Here is a 20,626-nt window from a genome sequence, read left to right as displayed (position 1 = left end):
TCAAACTCCGCAGGGGCAGAGTGCGCATCATCATGATCACTCCAGCGTGGTCCAGGCAGCACTGATATACCACGTTGCTCGGCCTGTCAATAACCAACCCAATTACCCTGCCACCCCACCCAGACCTCATCACTCAGGGCCACGACAGGCTTCGTCACCCGGACCTGCAGCCTCTTCGCCTCACGGTGTGGCTGCTGCGTAACTGAGCCGGGGTGGCAGGAAGCCTTCCACCTGGTCAACGTACCTGGCCGAGTGGACGCGTTTCTTCTACAGGTGCAATACGCTCGATCTTGCTCCTACTGAGGTCTCGATCCCCTCTATTTGGCCTGCCTCTGGCCTTCAGCGGCAGGACCTGGCGGTATCATCGCTGCGGGTACACTTGGCAGCCATCTCTACCTTCCAGTCAGGCTAAGGTGGACATTCCGTGTTCTCACACTCTATGGGTTCGAGGTCCCTCAAGGGCTTGGAGCGCTTGCACCCTCGGGTGCGCCGCCCAGCCCCAACCTGGGACCTCAACCTAGTTTTAACCAGACTTATGTCTCCCCCATTCGAGCTGTTCACGACCGGCCCTCTGCTATACCTGTCTTAGACGACAACTTTCCTCGTAGCTGTTACATCGGCCAGACGAGTCTCCGAGCTCAGAGCTCTTACGGTGGTTCCGCCGTACACTAGGTTTCACAAAGACAAGGTGCAGTTATGACCACACCCGGCTTTCCTCCCTAAGGTGGTTTCGGCCTTTCATGCTACCCAGAGCTCAACGCAATGGGCGCAACAATTGCACTCCCTGGACATCTGTAGAGTGCTCGCATTTATATTGCGCTGACAGAACCATTTCGTAAGGTGCCCCAGCTCTGTCACGGTAGCAGACCAAAGGGAAGGCTTGCTTGTTTTCCTCTCAGAGGATCTCATCTTGGGTGATGGCGTACATCCGCACTTGTTATGATTTGGCTCATATTTCCCCAAGCCACATCCGTGCATTCTACCAGGGCTCAGGCTTCATCTGCCGCCTTGCTGGCTCGTGTTCCTACCCACGAGATCTGTCGCGCAGCTCCATTGGTCCTCGGTCCATACCTTTGCTTTGCAGTATGCCCTGGTTCAACATTCAAGAGATGCTGTAGCCTCTGGCTCAGCAGTTTTCATTCTGCCACATTTCACTCCGACCCCACCGCCTACGTAAGGCTTGGGATTCACCTAACTGGAATGGATATGAGCAATCACTCAAAGAAGAAAAGACGGTTACTCACCTTTGTAACTGTTGTTCTTCGAGATGTGTTGCTCATATCCATTCCACACCCGCCCTCCTTCCCCACTGTCGGAGTAGCCGGCAAGAAGGAACTGAGGAGCGGGTGGGCCGGCAGGGGTATATATCGAGCACCATGACGGCGCCACTCTAAGGGGCGACCTGCCGGCCCACTGAGTTGCTAGGGTAAAAGTTTTCTGACGAATGTGCACGCGCGGCGCACACACCTAACTGGAATGGATATGAGCAACACATCTCGAAGAACAACAGTTACAAAGGTGAGTAACCGTCTTTTTTGTGTTCTGCCAAGGACTAGAGCAATGGGCAGGGTAGGCTGAGACTAGGGGTGTAGAGGTCACCCTCTGGAGTGACTATGAGTGTGCAACTGTCGGGAGAAAGCAGCCAAGTAATTATGGAGACACAGCATCCATGGGTACCTGGGAAATATCGCAGCCTGACTGCAGGTACAGTCTGTCTCTGTCAATCTGATAGACTCTCTCCTCCAGGTGCATCTCTCTGTCTGAGCTCTGTGTGTATGTATCTTCCCTAACCACCCAACAACACCTGCTGTTACCCGCTCTCAGTATTATGTAGACTAATCCTGTGGGGTGAATAGTGCCACATTCCATCCAAGTTTATCTATAATGAGGATGGAGTGTGCCTTGCTCTCAGCCAATTTTGTCTGTTCACTGCTTCTTCGCTTTGATCTGCCAGTTTCATTCTTTCTCTCCAAAGCCTGATGATGGGTAATAAGGCCCCAATTTAGTTAAACTCACTGAAGAACTCAAGGAAGTCCAGTCTGGTTTGGAGTTTACTGCATGATTTGCTGGACTCTGTCTCTTCAGAGGTCAGGGAGGGGAATGACTGTATGTCTTTCTTTTCTTGCTTCTCCTGGGATTTCCTGCGTCATCCAGATAGTCTCAGGAGCATCGTAGGTGCTGTGCAAACATATGAAATGCAGTCCCTGTCCTGAAAAACTTACTTTGTTCACTGCACGCAAACACGTGTACACACACACACTCACCTGCTATATTTGTGCAATGCTCTGACCTTGGCGCCTTTAAGAAATTAGAATGATCCCTAACCCTTCAACAATTGTGTCTTCCTTCCCCCGTTCCCCTGCTCCAGCTGCCTCTGTGATATTAGAGGGCTCTTCAGAGGACATGCTAACCCTGTTGTGTTAAAGCAGGAAGCATATTCCTTGCTTGCATTACAATATAGCTGAGCACAGCACCTATAGGACTCTAACACAATATCCCTCAATGCTCCTATCATAACTGTCCTACTCAGATCTGAACCTTAGGGTTCAGAACATGAGAAGCTAGCATGAAACCTCCAAACTTAATTACCAGCTTGGATCTGATATCGCTGCCACCAGCCAGAATTCCAGTGTCTGGCTCACTCTGGTCTCCCCAAAACCTTCCCTGGGGAACCCCCAAGATTCAGATGCCCTGAGTCTCACCACAAAGGGAAATAACCCACTTCCCTTCTCCCTCTTCCCCTCCCGGTGTTCCCTCCCTGGGTTCCTGAAGAGATATACAGATTCAAGCTCCGTGAATCTAAACAAAGGGATTCCACCCTCTTTACCTCCTCCCAGATTTCCCCGCCCTGGGTACTCTGGGAGATTCCCTGCTTCAAGTCCTTGAAACACAAGTACCGAGAGATCTAATCTCTCTCCCCCCTCACCTAGAGGGTATGCAAAGTCAGGCTTAGTAAATCTAACAGAAAGAGATTTTCCCCCTCCCTTCATTTCTTAGCCTTAACCAGTGAAAAACACTCAAACAGGTCTTAAAAAGAAAGCTTTATATAAAAAGAAAGAAAAAGACATAAAATGGTCTCCGTATCAAGGTGACAATATACAGGGTCAATTGCTTAAAAGAAAAAATGAATAAACAGCCTTATCCAAAAAGAATACAATTTAACACATTCCAGCAACTACACACATGTAAATACACAAAAAACAATATAAACCTATTGTCTTACTATCCTTGTACTTACAACTTGGAAACAGAAGATTAGAAAGGCAGGAGATAGAAAGATCACTCTCAGAGCTGAGAGGGTCCGAACCAAGACAAAGAACAAAGAACTCACACCCACCCAGATTTGAAAAAGTCTTGTTTCCTGATTGGTCCTCTGGTCAGGTGTTTGGTTCCCTTTGTTAACCCTTAGCTATCTGTTTATGACAGCTCCACTTCCACATAAAGCTACAGCTGCAACCTAATAATCAGACTGTTCCTGTAGCTGCACTTCAGGATAACTTTGCATATTTATGAGACCTGTGGTGGAAAGCTCTCGCTTCTCATTTCTCTCCTTACCCTGGGACCCTTGTTATCCAGCTTTCTCCCTAAAGAGGGAGCTGCCGATGCAGTTTGCTGGGATTTTTCTGTAGCTGTTCCACAAAAGAGAGATTGCTGACCATGATCCTCCCTGTGCAGAGTTGGCCCTCAACTTAATACAGCAATTTCCATACTCCTTCCTGCTGCAGCCACAGTCTTATGGGATGGCTCAGGGTAGAGGTACTTAAGTTACTTCTGTTGGCCCTTTGATCCCCTACAATCAACACCCCAATATCCTTTTTCCCTATCTTTATAACATCATCTCTGGGAGCCAAGCCCCTAGAGTGCTGAAGGGAAGCAAGGAAAAGAGTGTTGGGGGCCTTATATCACAGAGAACATTATAACAGGGGGAGCTCTGTTCCGCAGAGTTACAGAAGTTAGTGAGGGAAAAGACCCTGGGTGCCTCCATCCACCTGCTGTCAATACAGGATTGTTCTCTACGTAGCTCAGTGCTTTGTCCAGCATAGCTTTAAAAGTCCCAAGCGATTGGCCTTCATCACTTCCCATGGGAGAGAATTCTGCAACTGCTACCGCTCACTCTTGGGGAGACTTTCTTAGTACTTAACTTACATTTTCCCATCTGTTCCTTGATTACTCCCAATTTTACTCCCTTGAGCCACCCTGAGTAATTCATCACCCTTCTGGATACTTACACCCTTCAGCTATTTGCAGACTGTTACCATGTCTCTCTGTGTTGCCCCAACTAGACAGATTTTGTTCTTTCAATCTTTCCTTGTAAATCTGTCATCCAGCCCCATCTTTGTTGCTCTTCCCTGAACTTTTTCCAGTTCATCAGTATCTTTCTAGTTATAAGGTTCCCAAACTCACATAATCCGGATTCATTTGCAGTAGAGCTTTATAAAGAGAAATAATCACCTTTGGGCTTTGTTATTTGATGCCTCACAAAGGCTTGTTTTGCTACCATATTGCACTGCTGGTTTAATTTGCTGTCCAGTATCACCACTAAATCTCTTTTAGCCATCTCTGCATCCCAGCACTTCAATTCCATTTGATTGCCCGTGTTTCAGATTATTTTCCTCATGTTTTAGCTGCCTTTTTCCAAGTTCAGTTTCATTTTATCTTATACTTATGTTTTCAATTTCCCGAGGACCCTTTGCATTATTTCTTTGCCCACCAATATTCACAGTGCTTCCAATTGTAGTACCATGAGCAAATGTCAGACTCATAGACTTTAAGGTCAGAAGGGACCATTATGATCATCTAGTCTGACCTCCTGCAAATTGCAGACCACAGAATCTCACCCACCCACTCCTGTAACAAACCCCTAACCTATGTCTGAGTTACTGACGTCCTCAAATCGTGGTTTGAAGACCTCAAGCTGCAGAGAATCCTCCAACAAGTGACCCATGCCCCATGCTGCAGAGGAAGGTGAAAAACCTCCAGGGCCTCTGCCAATCTGCCCTGGAGGAAAATTCCTTCTCGACCCCAAATATGGTGATCAATTAAACCCTGAGCATGTGGGCAAGACTCAGCAGCCAGATACCCAGGAAAGAATTCTCTGTAGTAACTCAGATCCCACCCCATCTAACATCCCATCACAGACCACTGGGCATATTTACCTGCTAATAATCAAAGATCAGTTGCCAAATTAATAGCCAAAATTAGGCTATCCCATCATACCATCTCCTCCATAAACTTATCAAGCTTAGTCTTAAAGCCAGATATGTCTTTTGCCCCCACTACTCCCCTTGGAAGGCTGTTCCAGAACTTCACTCCTCTATGGTTAGAAACCTTCGTCTAATTTCAAGTCTAAACTTCCTAGTGTCCAGTTTATATCCGTTTGTTCTTGTGTCCACATTGGTACTAAGCTTAAGTATGACACAGGCTTTAGAATGTCCCTGAATTAATTTCTGTTTGACCAAAAGCAGATTGTTTGGAGAAACAGATCTTCAAGCTTTCCAAACAACCAGTGACAGAGAATTAGCCCACCCAGCACTTGGTAAATTGTTCTGATGGTTAATTACCCTCGCTGTTAATAATTTACACCTTATTGCCATCTGAATTTGTCTAGCTTCAACTTCCAGCCACTGAATTGTATTAGGCCTTTCTCTGCAGTTCATTCCTTCTTCCAGATCGTTTAATGCAGATCTTAAATAAGACTAGATGTAACATTGAAACATGCAATATTCATTAAACGTTGCCCTGCAACCCCATACAGGACAATTTATCAGCACTCTGTTCATGGTCCTTCAGGCAGTTTTCTGTCCAGTTCAGTGACTATTTCCCACTTTGAATGAACTTTGGCAGAAAAAAATGTCATGAGAAAAGTTGTCAAATACTTTACTAAAAATGCAAGTTTGTCTGCCAAGATCTTTTCTGCCCAAACTCCATGGCTGGATCATATCCTGTAGACATCTCGTGATTTTTCACCACTTAATATTTGTTCCATTATTTTATTAGAAGTAGAATTTAAATTTACAGAAAAGTAATTGGCAGGATCACTTTTTCCCTTTTCCAACCCTCCATTACAAGCCCAGTTCTCTGTGATTTCCTTGAATTAACTGTCAGTGCTATAATTTGTTATATCATTCCTTCAATATTCTTAAAACACACATCATCCAGATTGTTTCACTTCTTTATTGAAAATTTCCCATATATGCCTGTACTGGTCTTTATTATTTTATTTTAACTAGGTCTTCCTTACTTGTTAATGGTTCAAATAGAAATTCTTAGTAGGATGGGAAAATTTCATAGAATCATAGATTATTAGGGTTGGAAGGGACCTCAGGAGATCATCTAGTCCAACCCTCTGCTCAAAGCAGGACCAGTCCCCAACCGGCCCCCTCAAGGATTGAACTCACAACCCTGGGTTAAGAATCTGGGGCATGCCATTGGTCTTATTTTGGTTGTTGGGTTAAATGTGTGGGTGCTGGGTGGCGCTGGTGATCTGTGACATACCGAAGGTCAGGCTATGATCTCAGTGACTCTGTTGGTGGGAGAGGCATGAAAGATATGTGAATTAAGATGGGTAGGCCTTTAACAACACAAGATGGTGCTGAAGGATTTGAGGGGGAAGGGTAAGAGAGAGAATGATTTCATCTTCCTGAAGGGAGGCTCAACTTCCAAAAGTTTGAGAAATGTTGCCCTAAGGGAAGGGACGGAAGCTCATTGATAGGGATATTTTGAAGCTGGATACAATACTAGGAATTGTACACTAGGGGGGAAGTTGGGTTTGGCCCTGGGGACAAACACATGGGAGCTGACTGGGCTTTTGATCCTCAGAAGTCTTCAATTCAACTTCTTTATTTAAATTTTCATCTGGAGGACAGATAAAATGAAGGTGATATGCTTTAGATCAGAAAGAGTGGCATACCCCAGGGAGCCCTATATCGGGCAGATGAATCTGCCTATACTATATAACATACTGCAGAGAAAGAAATTACTAAGGTGTCTAAAAAGAAATGACATTCTTGGCTGCAAGGCAGCAGGGTGTCGCATTGAGGTCTGTTTAGGAGACAAGTGTATGCTAAAGAACTGCTGTAAAAACACAGTGTCCAGTGTTAGAATTAGAGGTGGCCAAATAATGGAATTTGTGCCCCACGAGGAAGTCTGATATTCTAATATTTGTTTTCATGCCAAATCAGGAGGAAAAGTCAAAATATCAGCCGTTTTCACAGAACAAAAGGTTCCAAAATATTTTGATTTGGAAATGTTAAAATGGGCGATGTCTGCATTGTTAATTAAAATGAAATGATTCGTTGTTCCCAAAATACATTTTGATTTGAATTGACATTTTTAAAAAATTCTTTTCATGTCATTTAAGAAATGTCTGTTCAAAACCAAATGTTTGTTTTGTTTATATTTCGCTGATGGAAAGTCAAACAATTTTGTCAAAATCAGCATCTTCCCATGGCAAATTTTGATTTTGACAATCACATTTTCTGATGGGAAATTGTTTTGTGCAAAAAAAATGTCAGCCAGCTCAAGTTAGAGTCTCCAGAAGTGAGCTCAGTTGTAGCGCTTTTCTATGCCTGGGGTGCTGCTGGTTTGATTAAAGCTGTGATGTTGCACTAGTTAAGAAAAATGGGTTTAGAAAGGAAAGATGGTGCAGTAGTTAGGAGGCTATTCGGGGCTGTCAGAGACCCGGGTTCAATTTCTGCTCTGTCACAAACATTCTGCGTGACCCTAGGCAAGTCACGTAGGGCTGTCGTACACTATTAAGTTAGTTCAGTTTAACTACATCTCTCAGGGCCATTAAAAATGTCACACCCTGTGTCATATAATAAACTGACGTAAGCCCCAGTGTAGACACCTCTAGGTCGATGGAAGAATTCTTCAATCAGTCTAACTACCACCTCTGGGAGAGATGGTTTTACTACATTAATGGAGGAACCCCTTCCATTGCTGTAGTGAGTGTCTACACTGCAGTGGTGCGGCTGAACCACAGTAGCGTGTCTAGTGGAGACATATCCCTAGGCTTGGTAGGTCTACACTTGGAGCTGGGGGTGTGATTCATGGCTCGAGGCGACATACTTGTGCTAGCTCTCACTGAGCCAGGAGCTAAGAATAGAATATAGCCATGGCTGTGAGACAGGCTAGCCACCGAGTACGTACCTCTCCGAGATCCTAGGCAGGAACTCAGGGTAGCCACAGCTGCATTCTGTTCATAACAGGCTAGCTCAATGACAGCTAGCGTTTAAGTGTCTCCATGAGACGGGAATCACGCCCCCAGCTCAAAGTGTAGCCATACCCTTTTTTCTCTGTGCCTCATTTCCCCATCTGTATAATGGGGACAATAGCACTTCCCCACCACACAGCGGTATTGGGAGGACAAATATATTAAAGATTGTGAGGTGCTCAGTTACTACAGTGATGGGGCCATATAAGAACCTTCAATAGATAGGTAAGTGCAGCTGTAGGGGTAGACCAGGCCTCAGCCTCGCAATCCCTCTCTCCCTTACTGTGCTTTGTATAGTGTATGGAGAGGCAGACCCCCCCAGAGAACACTAAGACGGTAACATAATTAAAAGATCCTCATAGCAACCTTCCATCTTCCCTGAATTTATACTCACTCCCTCATCAGCCTGAGCCTAGGCATTAAAAAGCGCTATGAAAGCTTGAGTATGTTTAGAAACCATTAGCTGTTGAAACTGTAATGCATCAAAGGCTGTAATTTACTGTATGTCCTGCTAGTTTTGGACGTCAGAAAGGCCCCTCAAATGGATGCCAGCTGTGCATCTACTGCATTGCCATCTGGTATCCTCTACAGCAATATAAATTATGAGTCACCAGAAAGGATGCATCAGGCATTCCTATCTGACTGTATGGTCCCTTCTCAATGTGCATTGTAGATACAGCAAATCCTCCACTCATTCCAGCCTGATGTTATCAGATCATCTCATCACATGCTTAGTTTACTATCAGCTTGTGACAGATGAACAGCTCCTTGATTATCTGAGACAGTGTTCAAGCCATGGAATAGGGTTCCTAGATTCTTGATCTCTCCAGTGCAGCCAGATAGTGCCATTTTGCACTGGTCAGTGTCCTGCAGTCATCTGTGCTGTATCCAGTAGATGTTACTATGAATGGTATCCCTGAATCCGCAGCCTCGCCTTGTTGATATTATACACTCACTCCTTCTACTCTCTTTTATTCCTCAGGGTTACCCTCCTGTTAGCTTCTCCAGGCCATTTTTAGCAGAATGGAAAGTCTGAGTGAGCTTCAGAACCCACTGCTGGCCAAGAGCAGCAGGCATCTTCACGGTAGCTACTCCTACCATCAGCATCACCCTAGTCATTGCTGCCAGGGGAAACTTTACATCTTTCAAAACACTGGCAGTGCCAGGACTCACCAGCTGCTGGATGCCAGTTCTCTGCAGCTGGCCGTTGAAGCATTGTATGGTCCCAACTTCATCCTGGTGAAGGATGAGACCAGTCTCAAGGCCAAGGACAACAAAGGGGAGAGCTGCGAGACGACCTTCATGGAAAACAAAGAGGCCCCCTCTGAGCCTGAAGATGGGCGAGAAAAACAAGGGCCATGCCAGATGGAGAGTGACATCAGAATCCAAACAGTGTCCTATGAGGTGGAGGAGGAGGAATTCCAGGAGTGTGAGGTGAGCTACTTCTAGGAGAAACAGTAACAAGCTGCTCCCCGATGAATATGTCCGACTGCCCTTGGAGATAGATGGTGCACAAATGGGACTGAAGGTGTTAAATTTCTACCATCCCCTTCTGTGTCTGAACTCGCCATCACCACAGAGTGTCCCAGCTGCTTCTGTTGGTGTCCAACAGGGTTATTTTTGGTGGGATATTTTGCAAATTTAATTTAATGCTGAAATCAAAGTGGAGTTGAGATTAAAGCATCCAGGAGGACTCAATCAATTATTATAACATGAGCTCATTTCATTTGCATATTGCAGTCCCATTGTTTGAAATAAAAGAAATGAGGAGTACTTGTGGCACCTTCGAGACTAACAAGTTTATTTGGGCATAAGCTTTCGTGGGCTATTTCCCCATGCTAATTTTTCCCGTACTGTTACTCACACCTTCTTGTCAACTGCTTGAAATGGGCCATCCTGATTATCACTACAATAGTTTTTTTTCTCCTGCTGGTAACAGTCCACCTTAATTGATTAGTCTTGTTAGAGTTGGTATGACAACTCCCATTTTTTCATGTTCTCTGTGTACATATATCGTCTTACTGTATTTTCCACTGTATGCATCCGATGAAGTGGATTTTAGCCCATGAAAGTTTATGCCCAAATAAACTTGTTAATCTCTAAGGTGCCACGAGTTCTCCTCATTCTTTTTGCTGATACAGACTAACGTGGCTGCCACTCTGAAACCTGTCACCATTAGTTGAAATGTTATCCTAGTATTGTGAGTTTCTCTTAGACTGTAAAAAGCTCATTTGTCCTTTCCCACCCACCCCTCTCCTCTCCAGCTCTGGCTTATTACAGAGCAAATGTTACTATTTCTGTCAGCTAGATAGCTGCACAGCAGCAGCACTGCAGTGAAGGTGTTGTTATATTTTGAGGGTTGGAAAGTAATCTGGGGCACTGTGAATTGGCCAGAAATACAGCCAGGAGAATGAGCCATCTCGGGGGAGGGGAGGTGCCCTTTGAAATAGCCCTTTTTTAACCTCATGGCTAAGTGTAGATGAATAATGATGTCATACTTTGTGTGGCAGCCACACGTGGCATATATGCTGCTCTGTCACAAGGCACTTGGGTATCTTGATTGGCTGCTCAGAAGGGACCACATTTACCCATCTCCCTCCCTCCCCTATAGCAATCTTATCTTGTCACCATCCTCCCAGTCCCCTCTTGACACCTTCTGTGCCACACCCAAATCTCCTGCCTCCCGCACATTCTCCCTACATGCTCTCCCCAGTTTCCTGTTGTTGATCCATGCCCCATATTTTCCCTCCCAGTCCTTTGATACTCTCTCATCATTCAGTTCTCCCACTCTGCTGCCCACATTCCTCTGCATCCTCAATCTCTCTCATGCTCTCTGTATTACCCTGAACCTCCTCAATCACTTTCCTGGCACTCCTTAGCCTCTGACTCTGCCCCCGCATTTCCCTCAGTCTCTCTCCTGCACCCTACATTCCCTAAAACTCCCTCAGTTTCCCTTCCTGCTCCTCATCTTTCCCAGTAATTTCCTGTGCCTCCATGCACCCTCTCTCTGTGTACCCAACATTTCCCTGTCTCTTCACAATTTCTGGTCCAGTTTCCTAACTCCAAAGCCCAGGAGGTGGCCAACTTTCCTGATATCAGCCTGACTTCAGCTCAGTTGAGAACAATGGGAAATGGTGGCCATCTTCATTAGGAACAGCCTCACTTTCCAATGCAAGGCAGTGGTAGCCATCTTGACTATGGCTGTGGCATTACAGAAAATAATGGGAAATGGCGGCCACTCTGAATAAGGGCAGGTGAGAGGATATATAGACCCCACACAGGGGGCTGGGGATGGGAAGCGCTGCTTATATACAAAGTGATAAATGCCCTAGAAATATCATCGGTGGGCAGACCGACAGAGGCAGTTCTGATTCAGGGAAAACCCTTAGTAATAGGACACAGAGCATTTTGTGTCAAGAGCTCCGAGTTGCCAGAGGTTGGTAGTGACCAAAAGTTTTTTCCACCACCAGGTCATGAGATCCTGCATCTCAGCCTCGTTCCCATCACACTTGCCCCCACACAGCAGGTCTGGATGCGCTATAGCGACTGCACCCCTTTGTTATCCCTGTGGCAGATCCCTCCACTGCAGGCCAGCATCAGACTGGTGGGAGGAGGAGAGGACACCCCTGTGCAGGGCCAGCTCTAGTCATTTTGCCGCCCCAAGCACGGCAGCACACCACAGGGGGCGCTCTGCAGCTCGCTGGTCCTGCAGCTCCGGTGGACCTCCCGCAGGCATCCCTGCAGACGGTCCGCTGGTCCCGCGGCTCCGGTGGACCTCCCGTGCCTGCAGATGCTCCACCAGAGCCACGGGCCCAGCGGACCCTCCGCAGGGAAGCCTGTGGGAGGTCCACTGGAGCCACCTGCCGCCCTCCCAGCAACCAGCAAATCGCCCCCCCCGGCATGCTGCCCCAAGCACGCGCTTGGTGCACTGGGGCCTGGAGCCAGCCCTGCCCCTGTGTCAGTGTTTGCAGCCTCCCCCCCTCACCTGGTTTTGACAGGCTGGCCTCATGACATGTTTCAGGGTCACGTAAGTGTCAGACATGCCAGCCTGTCCCACTGAGGGGTGAATGGGGTGCGCTTGCACTGCTCTTCCCAAGCTCTCTCTACCTGGGCACTCTCCAAGCCTGATGGCTCTGCGCTGCTCAGTAGCACTGAACTCATTTGTTTTCCAGAGTGACTCCTCGAGTGACAGCGAGAGTGAGGATCATTTCCTGATGCTGCCCCCACGAGACCACCTGGGCCTGGCCATTTTTTCAATGCTCTGCTGCTTCTGGCCCCTGGGAATCGCTGCCTTCTACTTCTCCCATAGGGTGAGGAATCCATTTGCTGATCTCTCCTTTTCTGTGCTGCACATGCTGGGTTAGGTAATGGCTCTAACTCAGGGACCCTGCAAGCCAGAAGAACCCCTTGAGTCAGGGGCCTGTCACCATTCCAGTCAGTGAGACACACATCTCTGTCATTCCCATTGGTCCTGTTTCCAACCCTCACTGACCCAACTCTGTGTGCTGGAGCACAGCAAGTCATGCTCCAGGGCATGTAGTGCTCTGAGCACCCTTCATCCACGCCCCACAGCAGAATTACATGGTTCCACTGCAGCCAGGTCTCTCCATGATCATGTGGGGGAACTGCAGGACTTGCCCTTCAGTGCAGAGACTAGATACTGTGGGCCAGAGTCCCACCTTTTGTGCCATTCTGGTGGTGCAAAGGGACCCAAAACTGACCATAACTTGCCAAATGAGAGTTTCTCCAGCATGAGTGAGTCTATGGCTGGGGTGGAGCTGCTACAGTTAGTTCCTACATTGCCCTGCTCCAGTTTCTGTGCTTCAACAATCCCCGAAGGGTGGATGGTCTCCTGGGTGACTTTACCATCTGGTGTAGCTTGGAGCTGCCCCCAGGCTACTCCAAACTGTTCCAGAGCCAGCAGTGGATCTGCTTGAGAATCCAGCTGCCTCGGAGACTGGGCAGAGCAGAGAGTCTGGCCTCTGTTTCTCATTACAGGGGTCCCTCCATTCATTATGTCTGTAGTAATGGCCTCTGATGTTGTCAGATAAAGCCAGTTCCCCCTCTATAAAATAGGGATAACACCACCTCCCTTTGCCAACCTGCTGGTTAAACCTTGAGTCAATATTACTCTCCTGTTTAAATCTGGGGATGGATTGACAGCTCTCCCGATTGAAACATGAGTCCATTGTGATCCTCCCAGATCACACAAGGGCTTGATTCTCCTCACACGTGTGTGTAAGTCAAGTGTAACTCAGCCGTGTAAAGCCTGGCACAAATAAGACAAGAATCTGGGCCTTGGCCTGTGTTAGCTCTGACTGGCTGCTGCTCTAGTCAGGGCATGGGCCAGATTCTGTTCTCAGTTACACAGATGTAGATCCAGAATAATTCACTTGGAGTCGATGGAGTTGTGCCAGTTTTATACTGGATGATACCAAGATCAAAGTTTTTCTCACAGTCTTAAGAATGGAGACAGTAGAAACAATAATAAAAGGTAAGTTATAATGCACCTAGCTGAGAGTAATATGAAAGGAACAACCTAGCACAGCACCTGTGAGGCAAAATGGGGTCTTTAAGCTGCTGGAGTTCTTAGAAGAGGAGCTCTTGTTGTTTGTTTATCTAATGTAATTGCTGTACATGGTGCTTGGTTATTACTTGGATTGTTTGTTAGTTCTTCAGGGCGGGGACTGTCTCTGTGTTTGTTGAACAACTGAGAACACACACAGTGTTTAAAGGAAGTTAAAAGTGCCCATCTTGAAGAGCTTGCAGTCTAACCACTCTCTCCACCACTGTGTCACTCCAGTTTTATGCTGAGTGGGTTTCCATTGAAATCAATAACATTATGCCAATGTAAAACTAGAACAATGCAGTGGGGAATCATCTCGTAGGTTTTAACTAAGAATGAACAAGTAGTGGATAAAAGATGACAGATGGGTCTATTTAGACCTTCAAAGGCTTTTGATAAAGGTGGTAACCCTGGGCAAGGTGGATACAGTTCTGTTATAGGTTATTATACACTGGTTAGGAGGTAAAAAGCTAACAAGGCTAAATAATTGTCAATCCTCAACCAAGAAGGAGATTAATAATGGGTTCCCCTAGGGAACAGTTCTCAGACTATTATGTTAAATATTTTATTAATGATTTAGATGTTGGGGTTGAATAAAGAGGCGTCAACATTTGCTGATGACACGAAGTCATTTAGGTGAGGAGGGCTGAGAGGAACTCTTGAAGAATGTAACACAGCCAGGAAACTGGGAACATGATGGCAGATGAGTCGGTACAGACAAGTGCAAGCTGATGCCCACTGCAAGGAGCACTTCAATCTTGCTGGCCACTGAATTAGCCGCTCAGGAAGCAGTGCGGCATGTCACTGTAAGCAACCCTGAATCTGTGCAGTGGTGGCCCAGAGAGCAAATGGGATGCCTGGATATTGAAAGGGGAATAGAGAGGAATGTGACAATGCCATAGCATAGAGTGGTGTGTGTCCTCACCTTGAATACTGCATTCACTACCAGGCACTTCATCTTAAAGATGAGGTGCAATAGAAGAAACAGGAAAAGGTAACAGCAATTAAAAAATGACTAGGAACACAGTTACTGCTAGATCTATGGTCCAGGCTGTCTGCTGCCTTTCCCCTGCTTGTACCCAGAACCAAATGCCAAGGTGTAAATTCCCATAACAATCAATTATGGAATAATCTGCCTCTGGGGGAATATTCTTCTTCACTCCTATCAGTCAATGATTGGTTTATCCTAACTAATGTATCTGCAGTATTCTTATATACATGTTGACTCCACTATGTCCTCATATCATGTGGCAGTGAGTTCCATGGGTTATTTATGCATTGTGGGAAAAAGTGTATTTCCTTTTATCACTTTTAAATGTGTTGCCTTTTAATTTCAGTAAATGTCCCTGTGCTCTGGGATTATGAGAAAGTGTAAAGGGCAGCGCACCATTTACACACTTTATCCTATTCACTATATTGTGAATATTTTCATTTGATGGAAATGATCAGAGGCCTGGAAAGACCCTTTTAATCTCTACCACATGAAAGTATTTCTAGGCCTCTGATCATTTTCATTGCTCCCCTTCAAACTCTTTCTATAACTGCCGTATCCTTTTTGAAATGACGTGGCCAGAACTGAACACCAGAGGAAGGTGACCCGCCAGTATATGCAATGACATTATACTGTTTCAGTATTCTTCTTTATCCCTTTTTTAATACAATGTAACCAGAAATAATTTACATATTTCTAATTAGCCAACATACTGACGACTATTAGTACAATATAGCTAGTATCTCTGCTTGTACAGTCCTGGCATGACATTGCACTTACATTTCAAGATCACAAGTGCACGAAGTAACATATTCAAAAGTCCAAACACAACCAGTTCAAAGACTGATCCATCTACCAATGTATGGATATCTGTAGCTGCTCACCAAGAAATACATCTCTATCCTGATATAACACGACCTGATATAACATGAATTCGGATATAATGCGGTAAAGCAGCACTCCGGAGGGGCAGGGCTGCACACTTTGGTGGATCAAAGCAAGTTTGATATAACGCGGTTTCACCTATAACGCAGTAAGATTTTTTCGGTCCTGAGGACAGTGTTATATCGGGGTAGAGGTGTACTGTGCTGGGAAGAGCTGGTGCAATTATCCCTGTACTATGAGAGTGGAGTTTAAGAATATCAGATGCACACATGTACTTCAAACTTCTCAACCCCTCAAACCTACCTTTTAAAGGAAAGCTGTGTCAAAGTAAAGTTGCACAGAAGGGAAGAGAAGGATAAGGGTTGGGAGTCAGTGCTGTTCCCTGGAGTAAGTGAACAGTCATTCCTCTTCCCCAAAGGGGTTGGATGGTGTTAATAGTCACTTACACATTGTCTTCTCTTTCCAGACCAGTAAGGCTGTCTCCAAGGGGGACTTCCACATGGCAAGTTCAGCCTCCCGGCGGGCCCTCTTCCTTGCTGCGCTCTCCATCACTATCGGCACAGGGGTCTATGTTGGTGTGATTGTAGCACTGATTGCTTATCTATCCAAAAGTGGCCATGTATAGCAGAGACCTTCATGCCAAAGCTCAGCACTCTGCACCCAAAGGCCAATGCTAGTGGGATTCACGCTTTTGTATGGAGCATAGGACACAACACTTGCAAGGGCTGCTGAGCAGCTCCATGAGTGGAGGGATCCAGGCTTGGATGCGCTGTACAGGGTCTTTCCCTTTTACATGAACAGTAGACTCCATTCTCCTTTACACCTTGGACAGCTGGCTAACAACATCTTGCTAGTAAAGAACTCTGCACAGGCTGAGAGTCCTGGATTCTGAGGCTGGGAGGAGCATGTTTCACTTAAGGAAGAATGTAGAAGAGATCATTTTAGTTCATCGGCAGGGCCTGGTGCAGCCACTTATAGTTTTCAAAACAACATGTTCATGTTCTAGTCCTGCACTGTGAATCCCACCACCTAGTATATCACAGCCCTGGTCTGATTTTGAGGCACATGGGGAAGAGAGGGCAGGGGGAAATTAGTTCATTGCCTGCTCTTCCTTTTAGGAGAGTGGGTTCACAGGCTGATTGCAAGAGAGATTGGTCAGGACTCCTGGTGTGGGGAAAACACTTCAGTTTTAGTGCCACAGGCTGGCAACTGTCCCTTTAATTGCCATAAACTAGGAGGACACAGTGCAGCCCTAAATAAAGAGAGAGCTCTGGGACTCAGTCTGCAGAACCTCAGCTATCAGCTCTACCACCAGGCTTTACCCTAGTCTCATTTACCAAGCCATGGCTCAGCCCTTGGTGATTCAGACCTAGCTCTGGAGTCATACATCCATTTTAAACAAGACAATGAAAGGTCATTGGGGTTGGTAATTGTGTGTCATCATTTCACGTGTAGAAGCTGGTTGGGAAAAGCCTCACAAGTCTTGTGTATTATCGTCGTCACAGTAGCACCTAGTGGCCCAACTGTTGTGCTAGGTTCTGTAAAGACACCCAGTAAGAGCTCCGGCTCCAAAGAACATACAGTTTGTCTCAGGAGCCAGAACAGACAAAGGCCATGTGTGAAATGGAAGCACTGAGAGCTGACAGGGTCACTGAGATCAGGGGCCTCAGGGGCCAGAGAACCCTAGGCCGGAGTGCTAGCCCCTAGGCTACGTACCTCACCTTTAGCTTTAGCAGTGAGCAATGAAACACTCCAGGTACTGCCATTTAGGCCAACACCCAGAAGAAAATATCCTGTTCTGCCTCCAGTGCATCTACTTCCAGGTAAATAACAACCCCCTCTGCTGGATCTGGCCTGATCCCATTAAGGCTGGTCACAGACAAATAAGGTGATCAACAAAAAAACCTCTTAACTCAGCTTTGTGTATAACCTCCTGCCAAAAATACTGTTTGTCACTGGACAAAAGCCAGAGAAGGAGAAAATATATGTTCCAGGGTTGGAGACTGAATGACAAGCGATGGAGACAAAACCCCAGGTGGGGAGCAGGAAGAAGTGTCTGTGTAAGGCTCTGTGCTGGAGAGGACCCACACTGGAAATGCCAGTGCCACTTAGCCCTGCTTATAGCCTATTACTTGTATGTATAGTGCCAGTAACACGCTAGGTGCTTCACAGATGGATGTGGAGGCACGGCTTTGCCCCAAAAATCTTACTGTAAAGAGACACTTTCTGCTTCAAACTGAGCTCCACTTTGTGCCTCAGACGCCACATCCTAAACCCTCCTCACCTTGGCCAGTCCTCCCTGCACTTCTTTCCTGGCCTCCCCACACCTCACCCTGATGGGGTGTAGGCAGGCTCCCAACTCACCCCTCCTCCCTGGGGCTTCTGTGCACACTCTAGCACATTCTGTAAGAAACTCAGCATGTTCCTTGATCCGTGTATTGTTCATATGTACATTTCATTCTAAAGCAGCATGTTAATATCTGACATTTCTATTGTACTTGAGCCATAAAAGAAGGAAACATACAAGAGAAGAGACCTGTTCAGAAGCTTCTCTGAAGATCCCATTATGTTTTATAAGATGAAAGAGTTAATAAAAGAGCGGGAAACAGGAATGTATCCTAGATGAGTTGGATGTGGACAGAATGGGAGCGCACTGTGCAAATGGCACAAAGCTATTTAGATCAGTAAAACCCCAGGATCCTTGTGAGGGAGGCTGGAGGATGTAATACAGCCAGTGGCTGGGCAACACCATGGGATATTACTGTAATATTACAGTTAACTTAGGTCACTGCAAAGAAATACACTTTGGGGAAAAGAGCCTAAACTTAGAGCTCTGAATTCATAGTAGCTTTTTAGGGGAAAGATTCAGGAGTCCCCATGGAGTTCATTTTGCCCAGTGCACAGTTGATGTTTAAAAAGTAAAGATGCTCAAAAGAGAGAGAGAGAAAATGTAGTGATTTTGAATATCAGTGAACTCCTCTGTGGAGTTACTAACAGGTCCCCTGGAGAGACTGGAAACAGTCAGAGAAGCCAACAAAAATGATTCAAGGCCTGGCAGGACTTGAATAAAAGAGATGAAAGTTAGAGCAGTTCCAAGGTTTTCGTTTCCTTTTTTACCATTTGGTAAAATCTTACCAGTTTGACCGATTCATAACTCAGGGAGTGGGGTCACTTGAATCATAGTGAAAGAAAGTAAACAGGAAACAAAGCGAGGGAAATGGGCAGCTAGTTAGCTGGAGGAGTCAGTGCCCCATGGGGTCACCATGCCGGAAATCATGGCTGGATTTAAAAAGATAATTTGATGGCCAATAATCACTTCTGAAGCTGTGCATACTAAAAGAAGTGTAATGAAATCTCAGCCCATCAGCTAGCCCCCAAGGAGGTAATAAGGACTCCCCCTCCCAGCCATAGTGAGGCACAGCTGACCAGCAGCATGGGTGGGAGGGTCTGATGTGTTACATTATTTGTACTGCAGTGGTGCCTAGAGGCCTCACCAGAGAGTGGGACCTTACGTTGTGTACCAGCATACAGTACAAGACAGTTCCTGGCCCAAAGAGCTTACTGTCTAAATAGACAGGCCCAGGGACCAGTCTGCCATACGTCCCTTACAGCAGGAGCTGGAATACTGGGCACGGGATTGACCAGTGGCCTGATCCAGGACATCAGGAGCCAGGATCCCAGGGACTACATGGTATTGCAAATCAGTTGTGGTTGCAGCACAGAGGGGCCAGTGTTTGGATGAAAAACTGGGGAAGTGTCTGCTGGTCAGAGAGTGAGGACAAGAAGGTAGAATTTGATGCAGTAGAAAATGGGGAGCCAATAGATTCAACATGTGTGAGTGGGGTGGGGGGGAAGCAGGCACCCCAGTGACCAAGTTAGGAGTCCAGGGTCCCAGCCTTCCTGTGAGCTGGAGCTGCCTGAGCCAGAGTAGGGCAGAGCTAAGGAAAGAGCAGAAGCCTGAGCTGAGCTGGAGGCAGAGCAGCAGTAGTCAGAACCAGAGGGGTCAGAGAAGCAGCCCAGAAGGCAGAGCGGAGCTGCAGCTAGAGCAGCCCAGAGCTGGGAGCTGGAGCCATGCTGACTGTGAGCAGGAGCTGAGCTACAATGGGGAGCTGCGAGCCCAGCACTGGGGAGCAGACACTCACTGTGCCATGAGTAGCACGTGAGCCAAGTGTGGTGAGCAGCTGGGGAGAGTGAGTGAAGGGGAGTTCTCGAGGTCAGGCAGGCCTCTGGGTAAAAGGAGTCGGAGCGAGGACTCAGATCCTTTCACTAGCAATTCTACCAGGTTAGGGCATAAGCCAGGAAAGTTCCTCACAATAGTAGGACCATCCCCCCACTTACACTAGGAAATCAGCTATACTCCAGGTGGCTGGCTGCTGGGATTGGCTAATTCCCAGGTCTCTGGGGAGGGTAATGTGGTGGGAAGGCAGGACAGTGTGTGGCCACTGGGAGGGGTGCTGAGACAGGGTCCTGCAGCCTCCCCCATAATAGGAGCCCCTCTGCTACCCTGGCCTACCTTACCACCATGCCTTCTCTCCCCTGATGGGCTGCCACTCACACACCTCACTCTGACACTGCATGGGGTGGGCAGCAACAGAGCCAGGTGCAGGGAGCAGCTGGCCGGACCCTGCAATGGCTCCCCAGGGAGGTGGAGTTCTTGCCCACTAGGGACCCTCTTCTATATCTCCTGAGAGGGAAGGAGTTGGGGTGACCATCTACTGAGGAGGTGTGGGAGGGAGAGGGTCTCAGCCCAAGTATATCTGCCCTGAGTACTTCGGTGCAGAACACTCAGAACAAGAGCCAATGTTTTCTCACCCCCTTGAGGTGCCTTCCAATCCTGCATCTTCTAGGATTTTATGAGAGTCCCAATGAAAATTCATTTCTGTTTGCTAAAAAAAATCACTGGTTCTCAGCTTCTTGAGTTCCTTAGGTGCATTTTAGGTGCATTTATGAGTCAACAGTGTGATGCTGT

At 46.7% G+C, this 20,626-nt stretch overlaps 1 protein-coding gene across 4 annotated transcripts in view; it reads left to right on the top strand.

Annotated features, from left to right (window-relative positions):
- The window catches only part of SYNDIG1L (synapse differentiation inducing 1 like), a 99,135-nt gene extending 80,885 nt beyond the window's left edge, over positions 1-18,250 (top strand). For all 4 annotated transcript variants that reach the window (XM_050955751.1, XM_050955750.1, XM_050955755.1 and 1 more), the window contains 3 exons: positions 9,198-9,649; positions 12,388-12,525; positions 16,124-18,250. In XM_050955751.1, the coding sequence (XP_050811708.1) occupies positions 9,239-9,649; positions 12,388-12,525; positions 16,124-16,282 (708 nt within the window). In that variant the 5' untranslated portion in view covers positions 9,198-9,238 and the 3' untranslated portion in view covers positions 16,283-18,250. The remainder of the gene's footprint in view (positions 1-9,197; positions 9,650-12,387; positions 12,526-16,123) is intronic.
- The last annotated feature ends 2,376 nt before the right edge of the window (positions 18,251-20,626 follow it).

This window comes from Gopherus flavomarginatus, chromosome 5, assembly GCF_025201925.1.
Source record: "Gopherus flavomarginatus isolate rGopFla2 chromosome 5, rGopFla2.mat.asm, whole genome shotgun sequence".
Classification (NCBI taxonomy): Eukaryota; Metazoa; Chordata; order Testudines; family Testudinidae; genus Gopherus; species Gopherus flavomarginatus.
Note: the sequence above shows the minus strand (reverse complement) of the source record. Positions and strands in the feature narration are given on the sequence as shown.